Here is a 21,725-nt window from a genome sequence, read left to right as displayed (position 1 = left end):
AACAGGCTATCTGCATGACTTCAGCCGTGAAAGAAAGATGGAGCAGGTGGGCAAAGAAGGCCTTTTTACCGAACCATCACTTTTATATTCCTCCATAGACTTGGCAGGAATTCCACTGAAGGAACATAAGCCGGCATCAGCATGCTTGCTATTGCGTGGGGTAGAAAGCAAGTGACAAGGAGAAGACTAAGCATCGAGAGCAGCCACCGTCCATCTCTTCGATCAATCAGCACAGCGGCAGAAGATTCATCTTATTATAATCAAGGTGATGAAAGTGATGGTCATTGACCAACCTCATCGATTGGCTAGTGCTTTGCCTGCCTGCGGTAGAGTTTACAAAGGTTTCTCGCCATTTGGGATCTTGTAATGGTTTCCATTTTCACAACAGAGAAACAGAGAGAGTTTTGATCAATCACATGTTTAAGCAAATTTCTTGAAACTTTGTTTTTGTTGGATTGAATGGCGTCCCCATGCAAATTTCTTTCCATTTTCACTAACAGTTTCTGATGAACTCCATAAAAAACATGGAACTTGTAGTTGTAAATTCAAAGGGAACATGCTGACAAAAAATAACATTTCCATAGGAAAAAACAATCGCCAGGAGGAGATTTAAGTGCCACAAGCTTCCGTATATTGAAGAATCAAAACTCAGAACACCCGATGGGTTTTCCGGTAGCAACATTATATCGAGCAAACCGCTGCTTCGGTGCATTGATCAAAGAAAAAGATTACACACAAATTCATGATACTACAAGTAGTCATATATATATATATATATATATATATATAGTCAGCAAGTTTGCTAGCTAATCATTGAAGCTAACAAATGAGGCTCCAATAAGCTCATCGCCAATCATCTTCCTGCTTATGAGAATTTATAGTAAGAGCAATGAAACTCCATTGTATATGAAAAGTAAACGAAACAATCAACACTATTATTGTATGATCAGACCCTTTCCACAGCGCATTCAGATGCTGCCTGTGAGTTGAGGCTCTAGATTAGACCTCATCAAGGAAGTAAACATATGCCAAAACTACATCAGAACCAGAAGGTCATGCTTCTGTGACTTTGCAAAAAATGATTTTGATTCTAAAACAAGACTACTGCAAAGGTTGGAACCGCCAACCTAGCGGCCCCCCCACCCCGGCCCCACAAGTATGAAGGGGAGTAAATCACGGTGAATGCGGGACTGGCCAGGGCATAGTTGCTCGAGGAATTGGAAACATGACACATTTTGATGTTATCTCATGTGCGCCATGAGCCTCGAACCGCATACCTTCAACTGCAAGCATCTAGGCCCTGACCAGCTGCTCCCGCCCGTCAATCCCTTGGTGGACTTTGGAGGGAGAATATTTTTCCACTAGGATCAGGAGGAATTGCATCCGTTGCCTTGTTTCTGTAAGTTCCAACCCCATCAATTACAGGGTCAGTGTTGGTTTTGTTATCTAATGAGGTTTCTGACTGGGAACTCTCGGCAGAGGGAGTAGAGCGACTGGCAGGATTTAGTTGTTTGTAGATTGCTAGAGCCTGAGCTATCATGGAAGATGAATTTCCAATGGCACTCGGAAGTAGAAGGGTAGTTCCCTGTGCAAAGAGATGAATATAAATCAGAAACTCTTCCATGTAAAAGAATTTCAATGAATTATTTTATAATTCCGTTTTACCTCCTTTGCTACTCGGCCAAATGCTGTGATGTATTGCTCAGCAACTCTCAGGCTCGCTGCCTGAAGACAAACAAAGAAGCTTTTAGAATCAGAAGTATGATCATAATCAAGTTTTAAGGAAAAAATTTAAGCAACCCGATGTCTGACCATCTGGAAGTAATGAGGAAAAACATCTCACCTCTGCACCGCCCTCAGCTTTTATGGCCTCTGACAATATCTTGAGACCTTGAGCAGTTGCCTGGGACCTAACAAGGATAGCCTCAGCTTCTCCTGATAAAAGAAGGTAAGGAGAATATTTTAAAAGCTCAACAATGTTGAATTTTGATATTGTAAAAAAGTGTGAACCCTTACAGCAACAATGACATGTTTACACAAAAAAAATCAATGCAATAACAATGAAACTAGAGGTTATAAAGTACAGACCACACCATAATAAGCAGTTACATAGATCTCCATTTTCCTCCTTGTATGTGATTTTTTTCCCCATTTTAGAGTTTTCTGGTAGCCCTCGTGTGTTTGTATGTCATATTTCGCTATTAGATTAGAAACTGATTGAGGGGACCTAAATCCTGCTAACAGATTCAACATTAAAAACAGCAAAAATTATGGTGGCCAGCGAAGACAGTATATCTTAAAGGGTCAACTAAAATTAATAGCAATGATCATATTACTGTTTGAGATCATGGTAAAGTTTAAACTACAATCTAGTGGTCATAAGTGTGCATATCCTAGTCTCATTCATGTAGAAGTTGAGGTCAGGGCTCAAACAAAATGAAGTAAGCAGTATATCTGGTAGTTCAAAATAACTGAAGATAAGACATACAAAATCCATGAGGTAAACTTTTAAAAATGGCTCACTACAATGGAGACTCATGAAGAGATTATTTCCTTACTATAGACACGAAGATGCATCATGCACAGACCCAGGTGGATTTCTGTCTATGGTTCTTGATATTATAATCTAGATATTTCTGGGTTGTAGGAAGATATTATCCTGTGGACCTAAAGCAACTGAACTAGTAGGCTTGAAAACTAGCATCAGCAGAAAAGTCAGCCAACTCATGACTTCACATTTAAATTGAAAAATGAAAAAGAACAAAATCCAAAGAAAATCAAACTTAATATCAAGAACCAAAATTTATCCTTTAATTGTATTACAAATTGATGTCACAACTAAATCAACTTCATGCAACTAATGACATATATAAAAATTCTTCAATGATCATCATTTTCAATGATATATTTCTTCAATCATTATACTTTTACCATGTTTTCAAACTTCAGCACTACATGACTTACAATGAATTTACACAATTGATTTTTTCATCATACAATTGTTGGTTTTCCTACTAATTTTTGCATGTATAGCTTTTTCCATACTAATACCTCATCTAAAATTTATTTGCATGACCTGGCCATGCCTGGCTGTAGAAAAGCATATTGCTCCCATAAGATTGTACAATGACTGTTGATATTGACAAAATGCCAAAAATACAGTTGCTTTCAGATTCAATTATCCAGAGTTGTGAATGTGATATTCATTGAGAAATGGGATGATCTAGATAGGGATAAAGGGGTAGTCCGGTGTACGAAGCTCCTTTTAATGCAAGTCCTAGGGAAGGGTTGGACTACATTGGATTTATTATATGTAATCTTATCTTGCATTGCAAAATGTTATTTTCGCGACTTGAACCTATGGCCACCATGTCACATGACAACAATTTTACTGTTGCAATAAGGCTCCCTTTCATGATCTAGATATGAATAAAAAAGAAGATTTCCAAAGATGTGAAATGCAAAAGTGAAGAGAAGGCTATGCTCACCTAAGCTTACTTTTCTTAGGCTCTGGATGTCTAACCTTGTTGTGCAACATACACAGTAAGACTTTAATGCAAAGCTTGAAAGTGTAACCAATATCACTTTTCTAACAACTATTTCGAGAAAAAACTTATTATAAGTTAACAATTCTTTTACTATGCTAGGACAATCCAAACCATCTTAAGAAAAAAATCTATGCATGTGACCTCTTATATTAACCTCAAGTTACAGCTATGTATCCAACTATACATGATCTCAATGTGCCGATAGGATAAGGCCAAAATTTCAATGTGGATGAATTGAAGTGTCACAATCTCCCCACTTAATACTTACACTTCAAGGCCCATTTCTAAAGAATCAAATCTCACTCGATGCAATATGAGACCCAATGGTTGCCCCACTAGCCATTCACTATTGAATATTTGGATTCTAACAACAAGAAGAGGATAAGGTCCATTGTGATAACAATGCTGAAACAAAGCCCGATCCGAAAATTCAACGTGGTCTAACATGCTTAAAGCCAACTTGATCACAATCAAGTCATCTAGATTTATGCATACTAACACAGCTAGTTAACAAGAAAGGACAACCCAGTGCATAAAGCTCCTGCCAGTGTAGGATCCAAAGAAAGAGTCGAACCACATTGGATCTATTGTACGTCTAGTAATATTGTGGTGTTGCAAAAGGAAATAAAGAATAAATGGAAATCATACATAAGGAATTATTAGAAGATTGGCGAAGGAAATGAGCATTGACTGATTAACTCGGTAAACAAGAGAATTACAATTTCCAACAGAATATATACAATTAGAAAACACTTCAGATGTTAGGGCAAAAGTAGGTGTCCTTCAAAAAAAGTCTCATCACATGAATTTTATTGATTTTGAATATATATGTGTATATAATAATTATTCTGGTGGGTTTTGTAGAACAAAGAACTACCTAATCATTATATCTATGTGATAACGTTTTTATAGTGTCAACTTCTGAAAGTGTGACACGAGAATTTCCTAAGCTATAGGTTTGCATTCAGCTCTGAGTCTCAATCAAACTTATTCTTTTATGAGTTTATTGCAACAAGAGCGAACCAAGAATCTTTCTTTTAAAAAAGGCGACAAATTCATAAAAATAATTGCTTACATATCATGGTAACATAGTTCATCTGACGAAATAGGCTAAACCTATCTTATCAAAAGTACCTTTTGCCCTGTTAACCTGGTCCATCATTGCTGCTTCTGATTGTAGTATCACTGAATTTTTCTTCCCATCCGCAATGTTGATGTGAGCTTGTCTCTCTCCTGTTAAAGATAAGTTTCAGTGTTTTAACTGAAATGGAACGATGGCAGACTAATGATGCAAAGTTCCAATTGAATTGATACTTTGACAAGATTAATTATGATTGTACATAAACCAATCCACAATAGCATGCTACAAACAACCTTTTACGACAAAGGATATTACTTACACTACAAAAAAACCCATGATTAGCGACGGATTTAGCGATCGAAAATATTTCGGTCGTTAAATTAGCGACTGAATTTACATTTCAGTCGCTATTTAGCGACTGAATTTGTTCGGTCGCTATTTAGCGACTGAATTTGTTCGGTCGCTATTTAGCGACCGAATTATAAATTCGATCGCTATTTAGCGACCAAAAATTTTTCAGTCGCAAATTTACGACCGAAGTTAAAATTCAGTCGCTATTTAGTGACCGAAATGTAAATTCAGTCGCAATTTTAGCGACGAAAATTTAATTGGGTTGGTTTTTTTTTGAATCGGACGACAAGGGAAGAATTTAGCGACTGAAATTATATTCGGTCGTTAATATTTAGCGACCGAATCCAATTTCGGTCGCTAATTAGCGATCGAATTCAGATTCCGTCGCTAAAATTAGCGATCGAATTCAGATTCCGTCGCTAATTAGCGACCGAATTTGAAATCGGTCGCTAAATCCATTTACGACGAAAATTTTTACGATTTTTTGAATCGGTCGCTAATTGAATTTAGCGACCGAATTTTCGGTCGCTAATCGATATTTTTTTTGTAGTGTTAGTGCAGTACACGAGTACCTTCAGATTCAAGAACCTGAGCACGTTTTCTTCTTTCTGCTTCAGCTTGCATCTCCATAGCTGCCTTGACTCCAGGTGGTGGAGATATATTCCCTTCAGAAAGACAGCAACTTGAATTTACAAAGAAAACAATAGTAGCTCAACAACACAAACAAAATAGATAAATAAATCCTTCAACATACGGATTTCATAACACAGGCATTTAAGACCCCCCAATCAGAAGCAGCCTCATTGATTGCTCTCTGTGGAAGGACAAAGGATGGGTACAAGTAAAAGAAAAAATGAAAAATAAACTAATAATTGCAGTTTTAAATAGCGACTGAATTTGTTCGGTCGCTATTTAGCGACCGAATTATAAATTCGATCGCTATTTAGCGACCAAAAATTTTTCAGTCGCAAATTTACGACCGAAGTTAAAATTCAGTCGCTATTTAGCGACCGAAATGTAAATTCAGTCGCTATTTTAGCGACAAAAATTTAATTGGGTTGGTTTTTTTTTTGAATCGGACGATAAGTGAAGAATTTAGCGACTGAAATTATATTCGGTCGTTAATATTTAGCGACCGAATCCAATTTCGATCGCTAATTAGCGATCGAATATAATTTCGGTCGCTAATTAGCGATCGAATATAATTTCGGTCGCTAATTAGCGACCGAAATTGAGTTCAATCGCTAATTAGTGACCGAAATTGGATTCGATCGCTAATTAGCGACCGAAATTATATTCGGTCGCTAATTAGCGATCGAATTCAGATTTCGTCGTTAAAATTAGCGACCGAATTCAGATTCCGTCGCTAATTAGCGATCGAATTTGAAATCGGTTGCTAAATCCATTTACGACGAAAATTTTTGCAATTTTTTGAATCGGTCGCTAATTGAATTTAGCGACCGAATTTTCGGTCGTTAATCGATATTTTTTTTGTAGTGTTAGTGCAGTACACGAGTACCTTCAGATTCAAGAACCTGAGCACGTTTTCTTCTTTCTGCTTCAGCTTGCATCTCCATAGCTGCCTTGACTCCAGGTGGTGGAGATATATCCCCTTCAGAAAGACAGCAACTTGAATTTACAAAGAAAGCAATAGTAGCTCAACAACACAAACAAAATAGATAAATAAATCCTTCAACTTACGGATTTCATAACGCAGGCATTTAAGACCCCAATCAGAAGCAGCCTCATTGATTGCTCTCTGTGGAAGGACAAAGGATGGGTACAAGTAAAAGAAAAAATGAAAAATAAACTAATAATTGCAGTTTTAAATAGCGACTGAATTTGTTCGGTCGCTATTTAGCGACCGAATTATAAATTCGATCGCTATTTAGCGACCAAAAATTTTTCAGTCGCAAATTTACGACTGAAGTTAAAATTTAGTCGCTATTTAGCGACCGAAATGTAAATTCAGTCGCTATTTTAGCGACGAAAATTTAATTGGGTTGGTTTTTTTTTTGAATCGGACGACAAGGGAAGAATTTAGCGACTGAAATTATATTCGGTTGTTAATATTTAGCGACCGAATCCAATTTCGATTGTTAATTAGCGATCGAATATAATTTCTGTTGCTAATTAGCGACCGAAATTATATTCGGTCGTTAATTAGCAACCGAATTCAGATTCCGTCGCTAATTAGCGACCGAATTTGAAATCGGTCGCTAAATCCATTTACGACGAAAATTTTTGCGATTTTTTGAATCGGTCGCTAATTGAATTTAGCGACCGAATTTTCGGTCGCTAATCGATATTTTTTTTGTAGTGTTAGTGCAGTACACGAGTACCTTCAGATTCAAGAACCTGAGCACGTTTTCTTCTTTCTGCTTCAGCTTGCATCTCCATAGCTGCCTTGACTCCAGGTGGTGGAGATATATCCCCTTCAGAAAGATAGCAACTTGAATTTACAAAGAAAGCAATAGTAGCTCAACAACACAAACAAAATAGATAAATAAATCATTCAACTTACGGATTTCATAACGCAGGCATTTAAGACCCCAATCAGAAGCAGCCTCATTGATTGCTCTCTGTGGAAGGACAAAGGATGGGTACAAGTAAAAGAAAAAATGAAAAATAAACTAATAATTGCAGTTTTGTAATCACAGGCACAACTGCACTGCTAGCAAACCTAAGCCTATCAAATGGACTTATTACCAGATAACTCAATGAAAGGTGCTACCCAAATTATCTCTATAATATGCTTAAGACAAGAAATAAAGCAGTTCGTGGAGTAAAAAACAAACTGTAAATTAATTGGGTTGGTATATAAATTATTTTTTTATATTGATTAATCCGATTTAATCAAATAAAAATTTTAAAATTGAAATCGAACTGAATTAATTAATTTTTTTTAAAAAAAGAATTAAAATTTTGAAATAATTGAATCAACATTTTAAATTCGATGAATTCCATCGATTTAATTAAATTTTTACTTACGCCAGTGCCGCACTCAACTTTTATGGCCTCTGCAATATTTTGAAACCTTGAACAGTTGCCTGGGACCTAACAAGGAGAGCCTCAGTTTCTCCTGATAAAAAAAGGTGAATCTTTTAGAAGCTCAACAAATGTTGAATTTTTAGATTGTCAAAAAGAGTGAACCCTGACCGCAGCAGTGACATGTTTATACAAAAAAAAACAATGTAATAAGAGCAACTGCAATGGATGTGGTCACGTCACTTTGGTGGTCGACCACCTGATCGACCACCACCACATGTGGTCGATCAATTGATCGACCCCCGTATAAAAATTCAACGGCGCACTACGTGGGACCCATTCACTGTCCCGATTAACATGTTCAATGTTCTAAACGTGTTAAATATCTCTCTCCTCTCTCACTCTTCCATGTCCTTTTCTCTTTCTTCCACATCACCCTATTAACGCGCGATTAACGCGCGTTGCGGATGCTCTAATAATGAAACTAGAGGCTATAAAATAATAGACCACACCATATAAGCAGTTAAATGGATAATCATTTTCCTCCTTATATGTGATATTTTTTTTTCCCGTTTTAAAGTGCGTTTGGTTAAGGGTTATCCATGATTACCTTGGTTATCTATCCAAAGTTATTAATCAAAACCTTATTTGATTTAGGTAATCAACGATTCCCAAGTAATCCTCCATGCCCGACACATCAGTATATGTCAGCAAAAAGAGGGCATCCAACCCGGAATTGGATAACTAAGAAAAACTTAGATTTTTTTTTATTCCGAAATTAAGAAAATTTTCTTTACAAAATTAACCTTCAAAGTTTGAAAGCGAAACCCGATCGCGCGAGCGAAACTCTAGCCCCCGCCGACGACCAGAACCACATCAACAAGCACGACTTCTGCGTGCCCTTCTGTGCCGCTGTCGCGACCTCGGCGAGGCCCTCCGCCGCATCCGCGAGGGCGCTGCCATGATCCGCACCAAGGGAGAGGCCAGCACCGGGAACATCATCGAGGCCATTCGCCACGTCCGTTCTGTCATGGGCGAAATTCGCTCGCTGCGCAACATGGATGACGATGAGGTCTTCACCTTCGCCAAGCGCATCGCTGCCCCTTATGACCTCGTCATGCAGACCAAGCAGCTCGGAAGGCTACCCGTCGTCCACTTCGCCGCCAGCGGAGTGGCCACCCCTGTCGACGCCGCCCTCATGATGCAGCTCCGGCCTTGGGGAGGCCATGGTGGGGATTAATCTCAGCGACGCCAAGGTCGAGCGGTTTGCAAGCCGCTTGGAGTAGAAGCCAAGCTTCAAAAATCGCTAGCTCCTTTACCCCTGCTGCTTCCTCGCAGGTGAATCCTTTCTCTGCTGAAACAAATATAATTTCCTCAAAATGCATGCTTTCTCTCACAAACAGCAGCAGTATTTCTGTATTTAACCCCTTGCACGGCTTGTGTTCTAGCGGATATATCTGCTATCTGTCTATCTGGGCTCTAGTTATGCCCAAATGTTTACTCTTCTCTTCTGTATCTCATACGGAACTCTATGATCAAGATGTTTGCTTTGTGGAACAACTGTTTCCCTAGTGCTAAGTATAACTTGGCATCAAAATCACTTTTAAATATTTGCTCTTCCAGTTCAATGTGGTGGATTCATATACTTGGTATAGGAACAACCTTCTTTGTTTTGATTCACTTGGACAATCCAAACAAGCAGTTGACCATACAAATAGGAGATGCCACATCTATCTGACTATCATATTAATTCATTTGTGTACATGTTCATGCTTCCTGGACTCTGCTTCATGTTTCTTTTATTTTGCCCAGAGGGAAAAGAGGAGCAAATTGAGTTAGAAGTGTTTAAGTTCACAGGTGCTGGTGGGGTGGCATTGTCTATCTATAATACTGATTTTTGCATGTTATGTATGAGTTAAAGTATATTCTGATTCCTCATCTTTCATGAATTGTGTAGTCAATTCATGCTTTCGCTGAGGCTGTTGCTCCTGCAATACTGTGATAATTTGATGTTTGTGAAGTTTGTTGACCTAAACATTCTCGCAACACAGGTTTAAGGACATATTTCAGGAGGCGTATGAGGCTCAATGGAAATCCAAGTTTGAGGCTGCAGGAAATAACTTGATTCTTTTTCTGCAGGTCCCTGGGATTGATGACACATGGATACTATCAAGCTAAAGCAACAACGTGCAATTTAATATGCAAGTGAACAAAATGAATACTCCCTAGTAATCTTTATGTTGTATAAACTTGAGTGTTGCACTCACGTGGCTGCATTTCTAAGTTTGTTTTTGGCCATGCTTCTCTGGAATAGGAAGTTTGATGGTGGCCTTTATGTTGTATAACTGGAGTGTTGCGCTCGTGGCTGTGGTTCCAAGTCCTCTTGTTATATAAACTTCATCTACAACACAATTATTATATCTTTTTCATCTTATGAATATTTAAGCACAAGATAATCAAAACATGCAAATTTGTGTCACAAAGGGAAAAATATCATGTTTTTATGTCATATATACAATCTTTTTTGAATTTATGGTGAAAGTTCTACTTTCAAGTCAATGATCTAATCGCCAATGTTATTTAAGCAAACGAAAAATATTGTTTGTTTATTTGTTGCAAACAAAGACAACAAATTAAATATTAAATTAATTTATTTATAAAATTTGATTATAATTGAATTAGGGGTAATATAGTAAATATTAAAGTAAGTATTAATGTATTAAAACTTTCAAACAAACAAGGTTTTGTCTCATTACCTCGGATTAAATCAAACAACATTAGGTTATATTTTATTCCCTATAACCTTGGTTATGTGATTACTAGATAATCACATAACTAAGGTAATCACGGATAACCTCCAACCAAACACACTTAAAGTTTTCTGGTAGCCCTCATATGTTTGTATATGGTACTTCTTCCATGAATCTTTGTATGTCATATTTCACTATTAGAATTGAAACGGTTCAGCACTACATGACTTACAATGAATTTACAAAATTGATTTTTCCATAGTATAATTGTTGGTTTTCCTACTAATTGTTGCATGTATAGCTTTTTCCACACTAATACTTCATCTAAAATTTATTTGCATGACCTGGTCATGCCTAGCTGTAGAAAAGCATATGCACCCATAAGATAGCAAAACGACTATAAATATTGATAAAATGCCAAAAATACAATTATCTAGATTTGTGAATGCGATATTCATTGTGAACTGGGATGATCTAGATATGAATAAAAGGGCAATCTGGTATATGAAGTTTTCGTCACCGTGAATCTTAGATAAGAATCGGATCATATTGAATCTATTATATATAATTTTATCTTATATTGTAAAAGTTATTTCTATGATTCGTGACCATTAGATCATATGACAATAATTTTATTATTATACGAATAAAAAAGAAAATTTTCAAAGATGTGAAATGCAAAAGTGAAGAGAAAGCCATGCTCATCTGATCTAACGTTTCTTAGGCTCTCATTGTCTGACCTTGTTGTGCAACATACACAGTAAAGTGATAATGCAAAGCTTGAGCGGGTAACCATATCACTTTTCTAACAACTATTTCGAGGAAAAACTTATTAGAAGTTAACATTTCTTTTACTATATCAGGACAATCGAAACCATTTTTAAAAAAAAGATTCATGGATGTGACTGTAGAATCGAAGAGAGCACTAGAAGAGGGGTCAGTAGCATTATCTTATAGTATTTTCTCGATTTTCATAAATTCATTGAGTACGTTCGTCCGTTCGTGAATTAGACTAAAACAGAGATCAAGTTGTAATGGAAATGAAAATCACGAACACAAGAAGACACAAATTTTTTTACTTGGTTCACAGCCACAAACTGCTACTTCAAGACCCACGATCTTTGATCGTTTACGTATAGACAATTCACTAATAAACTCCTTCCTTATAATAAAGTGATAATGCAAAGCTTCAGCGGGTAACCATATCACTTTTCTAACAACTATTTCAAGGAAAAACTTATTATAAGTTAACATTTCTTTTACTATATCAAGACAATTGAAACCATTTTAAGAAAAAAAATCCATGGATGTGACTGTTGGATCGAAGAGAGTGCTAGAGGGGATGAATAGTGCTATCTTATAGCGTTTTCTTGATTTCATAAATTCGTTGAGTACGTTCGTTCATTCGTGAATTAGACTAAAACAAAGATCAAGTTGTAGCAGAAATGAAAATCATGAACACAAGAAGACACAAATTTTTTTACTTGGTGCACAACCACAGGCTGCTACTCTACCTAATAATCGGAAAATAAGATAAAGACTTGCGGTGCAAAACTCTGGCGTTACAATGACTTCCAGGGTGATCGTTCGCGTGCAGACTGCCGTCGGCTTGCTATGGAATGAATTCAATTGATGTCCTGAGGCCTTTTGTCGAAGGTTTTTTATAAAGTTTTCTGGACACCTGGAACTCCTTTCCAGGCTCCTCTATGATGTCCGCCGATCCGCCATCGACGCTTCTGACTCGGTACTTCTAGGCGCTTGTATTTCCTTTCCGAGCACTTGCGTGTTGACGTGGAGGTTCCCGATGAACTTTGGCCGCCGCTGCGTTTATCCAAACCCAGGCACCTAGAAGCTGAGGTGTCCCGACCACTGGGACAATACTACCTCACTGCTTCGCTAGTCTGGTTCGCTGACGTCCAATCGCTTGGATCGACAATTCGAGCGCCTGGACCACCGATCGCTTGGATTCCGGATAAGGTCGCTCGGAATCAAAGTTCCCACCTCTCTAATCCTACATTACAAGTTAGTGCAAAAATCAAAGTTACAGAAAAGGATTAACAGTTTTTGAACTGTTAAGTGGTCTTAACTTTGGGTTTCCAGTGAAACCCTGGGTTAGACCGACGCCTACTGTTCCACTCTGGGAACGCGCCCTTACCCACTGCAATTGAGAGAATTTACTTGATTTTTCCAGACTTGTTGGACTTCCCGCTTAGCCTTGACCATCGGCTCCCAGGATTTGCTGTTAGGCCTATTGATCCACTTAACCGCCTAGACTTCCACAACACATCTGGTTCTCCTGACCTGCCTAGATTTCTGCTATGCATCTGGTCCTCCTGATCTGCTTGGACTTGCACCTGGTGCACTTGATCTTGCTAAGACTTCTGCATGATCCTCCAAACCAGGACTTACTTTTGTCTAGCCTCAACTAGGACTTGCTTTGCCTAACCTCGACTAAGACTTTCTTGTGCTCCCTGCACACTAGATAAGCATATCAGTACACAATACATACTTAACTTGAACCTCGTGCCATCATCAAAATCAAGGTTTGATCATTTGGTGCTTCCTGTACTAACAGTGACCACTTATATATATTAACGTCAAGTTACAACTACGCATATTAGTGTTGTGTGAAGATATTACTAATTATATATATATATATATATATATATATATATATAGAGAGAGAGAGAGAGAGAGAGAGAGAGAGAGAAGTGATCTGCCGCGCGACAAACGCCGCGCGCCAGCGTGCGCGACAGCCGACCTCCCTTCGTTCATCGTCGCCGTTCGTCGCCGTCCGATCACCGTTGGCCGCAATTTCGGACTCGTTGGAAGCGCAACTCGACGGCGCACACATTGGCATCGGATTCCGGCCGGATTGTGGCCGAAATCTGGCCAAAATCCGGCCAGAAACGCGACAGAGGATCTGTTCGGCGCTTTCAGCGGAAATCGGCCGGAATCCGGCCGAATCACGGTCGGAGACCGGCCGAGGTCGACGCGCCGGCGTCGGGCGCGTCAACCGCGGCCGGAATCCGACCGAATCACGGTCGGAGACTGGCCGCGGTCGACGCGCCCGGCGCCGGCGCGTCGACTGCAGTCTCCAGCCGTGATTCGGCCGGATTCCGGACGATTTCCGCCGGAATCACCCAACAGACGCTCTGTCGCGTTTCTGGCCGGATTTCAGCCGGATTCCGACCACAATCCGGCTGGAATCCGGGCCCTTCCGGAGCGCCGGCGAGTTGGCCTTCCAACGCATCCGGTCCGGCGGCCGTTGGTGGCCGGACGACGGTGAACAGTGGCGGAGAAGCGGCGAACGTCGGAGGAGAAGCCGGAGTCGCGGACGGGTGCGCAGGGATTTGTCGCGCGGCAGATCAAATTCCTCTATATATATATATATATATATATTAGTATTATTAATAATTTATATAAAACAAATAATAATAATTTTTTATATTGAAAATAAATCAGAATTAATACTTTCACTAGTGAAAAATCGAGATCGTTGTGTTTGAGAACGGTCGATTCCATATTCCATTGGATGCTTCTACTTTGTTTATAAGTGTCGTTTCAATGACCTATAGTCGTTGTCGACTTGACATTTATAGAAAGCATTGCAATACTTATATTTTGCACATAATTATCTCGACGGAAAAATAACATTCTTAAAATATTTAGTAAAAATAGAAGATTTTAAAAGAGAAACTTTTTGAACCTTGGAAGTAATTGCATCGATACTTTCTTATGTTTCGGGTGTTGGAAGTTGCTCGATCTTATCATCTGTAGATTGAATGTTGAGATTGAGTTCCTCATTCGAATTCACTATTTTCCTGTCCCTCCGAGATTGAGATGATGAAGCTCCTCGGCATCCTTCTATTGTAATCGAAATTCGAAAGTGAAAGTTGAAAGGGTGTAGAATTGGATTTGAAAGTACGTAGAGATTCTCTACGAAATTGAGAATGAAAATAAAGAAGATATATATGAAAATAAAGAAATGAGTTTTTTATTTATAAAGTTTGAAGAGTAATATATATTAAAACATAGTCATTTGATAAAAAAAATAGTCAAATGATCTCAATCATTGAAAAAAAAAATCCTTTAACAGCTAGAACCGTTAATAGTCAGAACCATTAGTTTCCAACGATCATACAAAAAAACCTTAAATCGGTAGGCCGAATCAATGGTCAACTACTAATTCGATAGTTTTTTATGAATTGAAATCATAACCAACTTGCCAGTTTTTAATATTAATATTAATTTTTTATTAATATTAAAATAATTTTAAAATTTAAGATTTAAAGTTGTAGATGCATTTTATCAGTTTTAATCAAAATTATTATAATGAAGTTGGAATAATAATATTTTAGATAAAAATATGAAGTTAGGTGTTCTTTATTATATTTTGTCATTTTACTTCTATTTTTCTATCAAATTTAATTATTTTATTCTTATTTGCCCATCTACTTTAATATTCACATTTAAACAGACATACAATCATTTTAGTTAAAAAATGTTATATTAAAAAAATGATAAAATTAAGCAAACAGAATAAAATAATATATATTTGTTATATTTTTTAAACAGCCACGTGAATTCTAATTTTTAGAAATTATTAAAAAAATCTAAAAATTTGAAGAGCAGCCCGACCCATTTCGAACATTCATATCAGTTCCTTTTAACTCCTAAACCGCCTCTCCTACAATAGCGTTTCAACGCGACTCGGGCGTTGTATCGCAGGCTAATCATCTCCTAAAGCGCGAGCAAAAGAAGAGGACACGGCGGCGCGTCCGACGTGGGCGCCGGCGAAGGGAGGTAACGAGCAGGGTGGCACCCGGATCTTCGGTCCGTCGCAGAAGTACTCCTCCCGTGACCTTGCCTCCCACACCTCCCTCAAGCCCAGGTGATTACTCTCTTTGTGCCCTTTAAGTAAACCCTAACCGTCGTCTCAAATTACGATGTCTTTGCGGGACAGCAGTCACGGGTGGAGTTAGATGCGTCGGAATTGAATCAAAATTGAAGTTTACGTTCGTTGATTTTAGAATTTTTATGGACGAAATTTTAGGGCAAGAATGATCATTTTGCTCGCTTTTTGAAGAAGTATTATGTGAGATATTTTGTCCTGTTTCTTGTGGAGAATGAATGATGTATATATGACTGCAGGAAAGAGGGACAAGATACACAGAATGAGTTGCAGAAGAGGAACCTCCGGGAGGAGCTAGAAGAGCGTGAGCGAAGGCATTTTTCCTCCAAGGACAAGTCCTATACTGGTATTCTGAATCCTGCCGCGTCTTCTTATATGCGTTTATGTTTTTATCTTAGTTTGGTTGGGAATATTTGTGTATTTTTTCAGCATTCCAAAAGAATTTTAACCTTTCCATTGAAAAGGTTATAACTCAGAGCTTAGGAAATTCTCGTGTCACACTTTTATAAGTTCTGACACTATAAAACGTTATCACATAGATATAATTATTAGGTAGTTCTTTCTTCTACAAAACCCGACAAAATAATTATTATATACACATATATATTCAAAATCAATAAAATTCATGTGATGAGACTTTTTTGAAGGACACCTACTTTTGCCCTAACATCTGAAGTGTTTTCTAATTGTATAGATTCTGTTGGAAATTGTAATTCTCTTGTTTACCCAGTTAATCAGTCAATGCCCATTTCCTTCTCCAATCTTCTAATAATTCCTCATGTATGATTTCCATTTATTCTTTATTTCCTTTTGCAACACCACAATATTAATAGATGTACAATAAACCCAATGTGGTTTGACCCTTCCTTTGGATCTTGCGTTGGCAGGAGCTTTGTGCACTGGGCTGTCTTTTATTGTTAATTAGCTGTGTTAGTATGCATAAGTCTAGATGACTTAATTGTGATCAAGTTGGCTTTAAGCATGTTAGACCACATTGAATTTTCAGATCGGGCTTTGTTTCAGCATTGTTATCATAATGGACTTTTTCCTCTTCTTGTTGTTAGAATCCAAATATTCAATAGTGAATGGCTAGTAGGACAACCATTGGGTCTCATATTGCATCGACTGAGATTTGATTCTTTAGAAATGGGCCTTGAAGTGTAAGCATTAAGTGGGGAGATTGTGACACTTCAATCCATCCACATTGAAATTTTGGCCTTATCCTATTGGCACATTGAGATCGTGTATAGTTGGATACATAGCTGTAACTTGAGGTAAATAGAAGAGGTCACATGCATAGATATTTATCTTAAAATGGTTTGGATTGTCCTAGCATAGTAAAAGAACTGTTAACTTATAATAAGTTTTTTCTCGAAATAGTTGTTAGAAAAGTGATATGGTTACACTTTCAAGCTTTGCATTAAAGCTTTACTGTCTATGTTGCAAAACAAGGTTAGACAATGAGAGCCTAAGTAACATTAGGTGAGCATAGCCTTCTCTTCACTTTTGCATTTCACATCTTTGGAAATCTTATTTTTTATTCATATCTAGATCATGAAGGGGAGCCTTGTCGCAACAGTAAAATTGTTGTCATGTGACATGGTGGTCATGAATTCGAGTCGTGAAAATAACATTTTGCAATGCAAGATAAGACTACATATAATAGATCCAATGTAGTCCAACTCTTCCTTAGGACCTGCCTTATCGAGAGCTTCGTACACCAAGCTACCTCTTTATTCCTATTTAGATCATCCCATTTCTCAATGAATATCACATTCACAAATCTCGATAATTGAATCTGAAAGCAACTGTATTTTTGGCATTTTGTCAATATTAACAGTTGTTTTACTATCTTATGGGAGCATGCTTTTCTACAGCTAGGCATGGCCAGGTCATGCAAATAAATTTTAGATGAAGTATTAGTATGGAAAAAGCTATACATGCAAAAATTAGTAGGAAAACCAACAATTGTATGATGGAAAAATCAATTGTGTAAATTCATTGTAAGTCATGTAGTGCTGAAGTTTGAAAACATGGTAAAAGTGCAACGATTGAAGAAATATATCATTGAAAATGATGATCATTGATGAATTTTTATTATGTCATTAGTTGCATGAAGTTGATTTAGTTGTGACATCAATTTGTAATACAATTAAAGGATAAATTTTGGTTCTTGATATTAAGTTTGATTTTCTTTGGATTTTGTTCTTTTTCATTTTTCAATTTAAATGTGAAGTCATGAGTTGGCTGCCTGTTCTGCTGATGCCAGTTTTCAAGCCTACTGGTTCAGTTGCTTTAGGTCCACAGGGTAGTATCTTCCTAGGGCCCAGAAATATCTAGATTATAATATCAAGAACCATAGACAGAAATCCACCTGGGTCTGTGCATGATGCATCTTCGTGTCTATAGTAAGGAAATAATCTCTTCATGAGTCTCCATTGTAGTGAGCCATTTTTAAAAGTTTACCTCATGGATTTTGTATGTCTTATCTTCAGTTATTTTGAACTACCAGATAAACTGCTTACTTCATTTTGTTTGAGCCCTGACCTCTTCTACATGAATGAGACTAGGATATGCACATTTATGACCACTAGATTGTAGTTTATACTTTACCATGATCTCAAACAGTAATATGATCATTGCTATTAATTTTAGTTGACCCTTTAAGATATACTGTCTTCGCTGGCCACCATAATTTTTGCTGTTTTTAATGCTGAATCTGTTAGCAGGATTTAGGTCCCCTCAATCAGTTTCTAATCTAATAGCGAAATATGACATACAAACACACGAGGGCTACCAGAAAACTCTAAAACGGGAAAAAAATTCACATACAAGGAGGAAAACAGAGATCTATGTAACTGCTTATATGGTGTGGTCTGTACTTTATAACCTCTAGTTTCATTATTATTGCATTGATTTTTTTTGTGTAAACATGTCATTGTTGCTGTAAGGGTTCACACTTTTTTACAATATCAAAATTCAACATTGTTGAGCTTTTAAAATATTCTCCTTACCTTCTTTTACCAGGAGAAGCTGAGGCTATCCTTGTTAGGTCCCAGGCAACTGCTCAAGGTCTCAAGATATTGTCAGAGGCCGTGAAAGCTGAGGGCGGTGCAGAGGTGAGATGTTTTTCCTCATTACTTTCAGACTTGGTCAGACATCGTGTTGCTTAAATTTTTTTCTTTAGAACTTGATTATGGTCATACTTCTGGTTCTAAAAGCTTCTTTGTTTGTCTTCAGGCAGCGAACCTGAGAGTTGCTGAGCGATACATCACAGCATTTGGCCGTGCAGCAAAGGAGGTAAAACGAAATAATAAAATAATTCATTGAAATCCTTCTACATGGAAGAGTTTCTGATTTACATTCATCTCTTTGCACATAGAGAACTACCCTTCTACTTCCGAGTGCTATTGGAAGATGGATTTCCAATAGCACTCGGAAGTAGAAGGAGCTATTATGGAAGATGGATTTCCAATAGCACTCGGAAGTAGAAGGGTAGTTCTCTGTGCAAAGAGATGAATGTAAATCAGAAACTCTTCCATGTAGAAGGATTTCAATGAATTATTTTATTATTTCGTTTTACCTCCTTTGTTGCACGGCCAAATGTTGTGATGTATCGCTCAGCAACTCTCAGGTTCGCTGCCTGAAGACAAACAAAGAAGCTTTTAGAATCAGAAGTATGACCATAATCAAGTTCTAAAGAAAAAAATTTAAGCAACACGATGTCTGACCAAGTCTGAAAGTAATGAGGAAAAACATCTCACCTCTGCACCGCCCTCAACTTTCATGGCCTCTGACAATATCTTGAAATCCCTTTCATGACAACAGTTTTACTTGCAAATTTACGCATGGTGGATGCTGCTATATAAAGCACTGATTTTGATATGAAGAGCAGCAACGCATTAAGTGTAAGAGTACATGTGATTGTAAAGGCATGAGATTTAATAGCATTTCCAAAGAAAAGTGTACAGTCAAACGCAGAAAGCAATTATCAAGCTGATTTTCGCCACATAAAAGGTGGCATCGCATAGGGAGGAAAAGGAACACATACCACAATGTTCTCATTTAGAGCATCCCTTTCCTCAAACGTTTTGTCGAGAGTGATCTTCCCCAGCTCACTTCTCATCGTCGTCTGTGCCCACTGGATTACGGCATATACTGGGTTCTCCACGCCGTAGGAAGCAAGGATGGGATCGACAATCTACAATATTTCATTTGCAAGCTATAGGAGATCCAAGTAGAAACATCACAATAAAATTCGATGCATTTAAAATTAAACTAGATTACTAGCGGCCTCATGAAATTGCAACCACGATAGAATGGCCGGCTCAAAAACTTCCGGAAAGAATAGACAAAGAAAGGCAGACCTTAACATAGAGAACCCCATCGATGAGGATGCTGACATTGTCCTTGGTGATGGCGGACTGGTTAGGAATGGGGATCGCCTCCTCCTTGAGGGAGTGCACGTACGCGATCCGGTCGACGAATGGGACAAGAAGATGAGTCTAGTGTGCGCTGATATTTCCCAAACCTCTCCACGACATATGCCTTCTTTTCCGGGACGATGCGGATGCCCCAATTGATAGGCACCAACTGATGCTCATACCTGAGAGAAACCGAAAAGAAAATTAAGCAATAAAAAAAACTTGTAGATCAAGGGTTTAAGGGAGGGAGAGCGATGTGTCGCACCTGGAGGAGGGCAAGTCGTCGCGAGAACGACCGCTACGGTACTCGCAAACGGGAATTAGAGGATAGGCTCGGCGGACGATGAAGGGGGATTCGACGGCGGCGACGGCGGCGGGCGGCGAGCGGAGTGGCAGGTGGAGGAGCGATTTGGTCCTCAGCAGCATCGCTCTCTCTTCTCACTTCTCAGTCTGTACGAACGATTCGGTGGACCGCCGACTGACGAAATATAACGGACCGGCTCGCGAAAACCCGATAGACTTCGAGCTTGACTTAGACTAGTACATAATTGTATTCCTTTAATCTTGTGTTTCTTGGGAAACAAATCAAGAAACAAGTGAAGAAGAAGAGAAAAATAATGGTATGATTAATTGGATGAAAAAGAGAAAAAAACATCGAAATAAAATTTATTATTCTCTCAATGATAAATCCGTGTTCATACGTTTTTAGTTAGAGGAGTAGATGATAAAGAGGAGTTACTATGTAAATCATTCTATTTATCTAGAGATAATTGTAACATGGTAATTCATTTGGTTTATTTTAGGTGGTTTAATTGGATTATATATAATTGTTGGAGAACGGCAATTACGGAAGAACTTTAATTTAAAAAACACTAAATTTTTTTTACTCTGCTATATTTATATTCGAGAAAAATAAAAAACACCATTCAAATTATACAAATCGTGAAAAGAATATTAATTTCTTTTTAAAAAAATTTAAAGAACACTCATATATTCTATCTTAAAAATATCTTTTATTTTAAATATTATTATAATAATTACGATTAGTTGTTATAATTTATAACAGCTATTATGTGTATATTATCACGTTGCTCTTTAGTACATTATGATTAATTGTTATAAAATAGTTATTACAATGTTATATATAACAGTTATCATAATAATCAAAAGGTTACGTTCAAAAAGCAACCTTTTGGTTGAACATTAACAGTTATTGTAACAAAACAATAACACGTAACCTTTTGATTGACATTTAATTTAATTAATCAATATTAGTATTATTAAATGATATTAAAAATATTTTATAAATTAATCTATATTCTTTTAAAATTAAATATATTAATTATGAAATGTTATGAATAGTATATGATTACTAAGTAATCACATAACTAAGACTATGAGGTGTAAAATATAATCTAATATTGTTTGATTCAACTTATTTATTTGGAGGGAATAAAACATGACCAATTAATATTTATTATATTATCTTTGATTTAATTTATTTTTAGAATAAATTAAATTAATAATATTAATATTAGTTATGATAATAAATTGATAATATATATTAAAAAATATATATTTTATTTATACTTTTTAAAATTTAAAATAAATTTATATATTTTTAATAAAATAATTCGTTATAATAATTATTTTAATAAAATAATTCAT

At 37.2% G+C, this 21,725-nt stretch overlaps 1 protein-coding gene and 1 long non-coding RNA gene across 2 annotated transcripts; one reads left to right on the top strand and one right to left on the bottom strand.

Moving 5' to 3' along the window:
* Positions 1 to 1,321: 1,321 nt before the first annotated feature.
* Positions 1,322 to 20,483, bottom strand: LOC141843147 (uncharacterized). The gene is given in 10 exon segments (XM_074731183.1): positions 1,322 to 1,585; positions 1,666 to 1,725; positions 1,844 to 1,935; positions 4,683 to 4,781; positions 7,323 to 7,415; positions 7,505 to 7,562; positions 19,685 to 19,834; positions 20,001 to 20,136; positions 20,138 to 20,239; positions 20,323 to 20,483. Coding segments are annotated over 10 exon segments (1,215 nt in total).
* Positions 15,463 to 19,215, top strand: LOC141843148 (uncharacterized). Its single transcript, XR_012603018.1, has 3 exons — positions 15,463 to 15,612; positions 15,873 to 15,979; positions 18,661 to 19,215. It is a non-coding gene; the product is annotated as an uncharacterized LOC141843148 (long non-coding RNA).
* Positions 20,484 to 21,725: the final 1,242 nt, after the last annotated feature.

Source organism: Curcuma longa, chromosome 12 (assembly GCF_044706935.1).
Source record: "Curcuma longa cultivar G26 ecotype Majalengka, Jawa Barat chromosome 12, ITB_CL_G26_1.1, whole genome shotgun sequence".
Lineage (NCBI taxonomy): Eukaryota > Viridiplantae > Streptophyta > Magnoliopsida > Zingiberales > Zingiberaceae > Curcuma > Curcuma longa.
The sequence above is the reverse complement of the archived record's forward strand: the minus strand, read 5'-3'. Positions and strand labels throughout refer to the sequence as shown.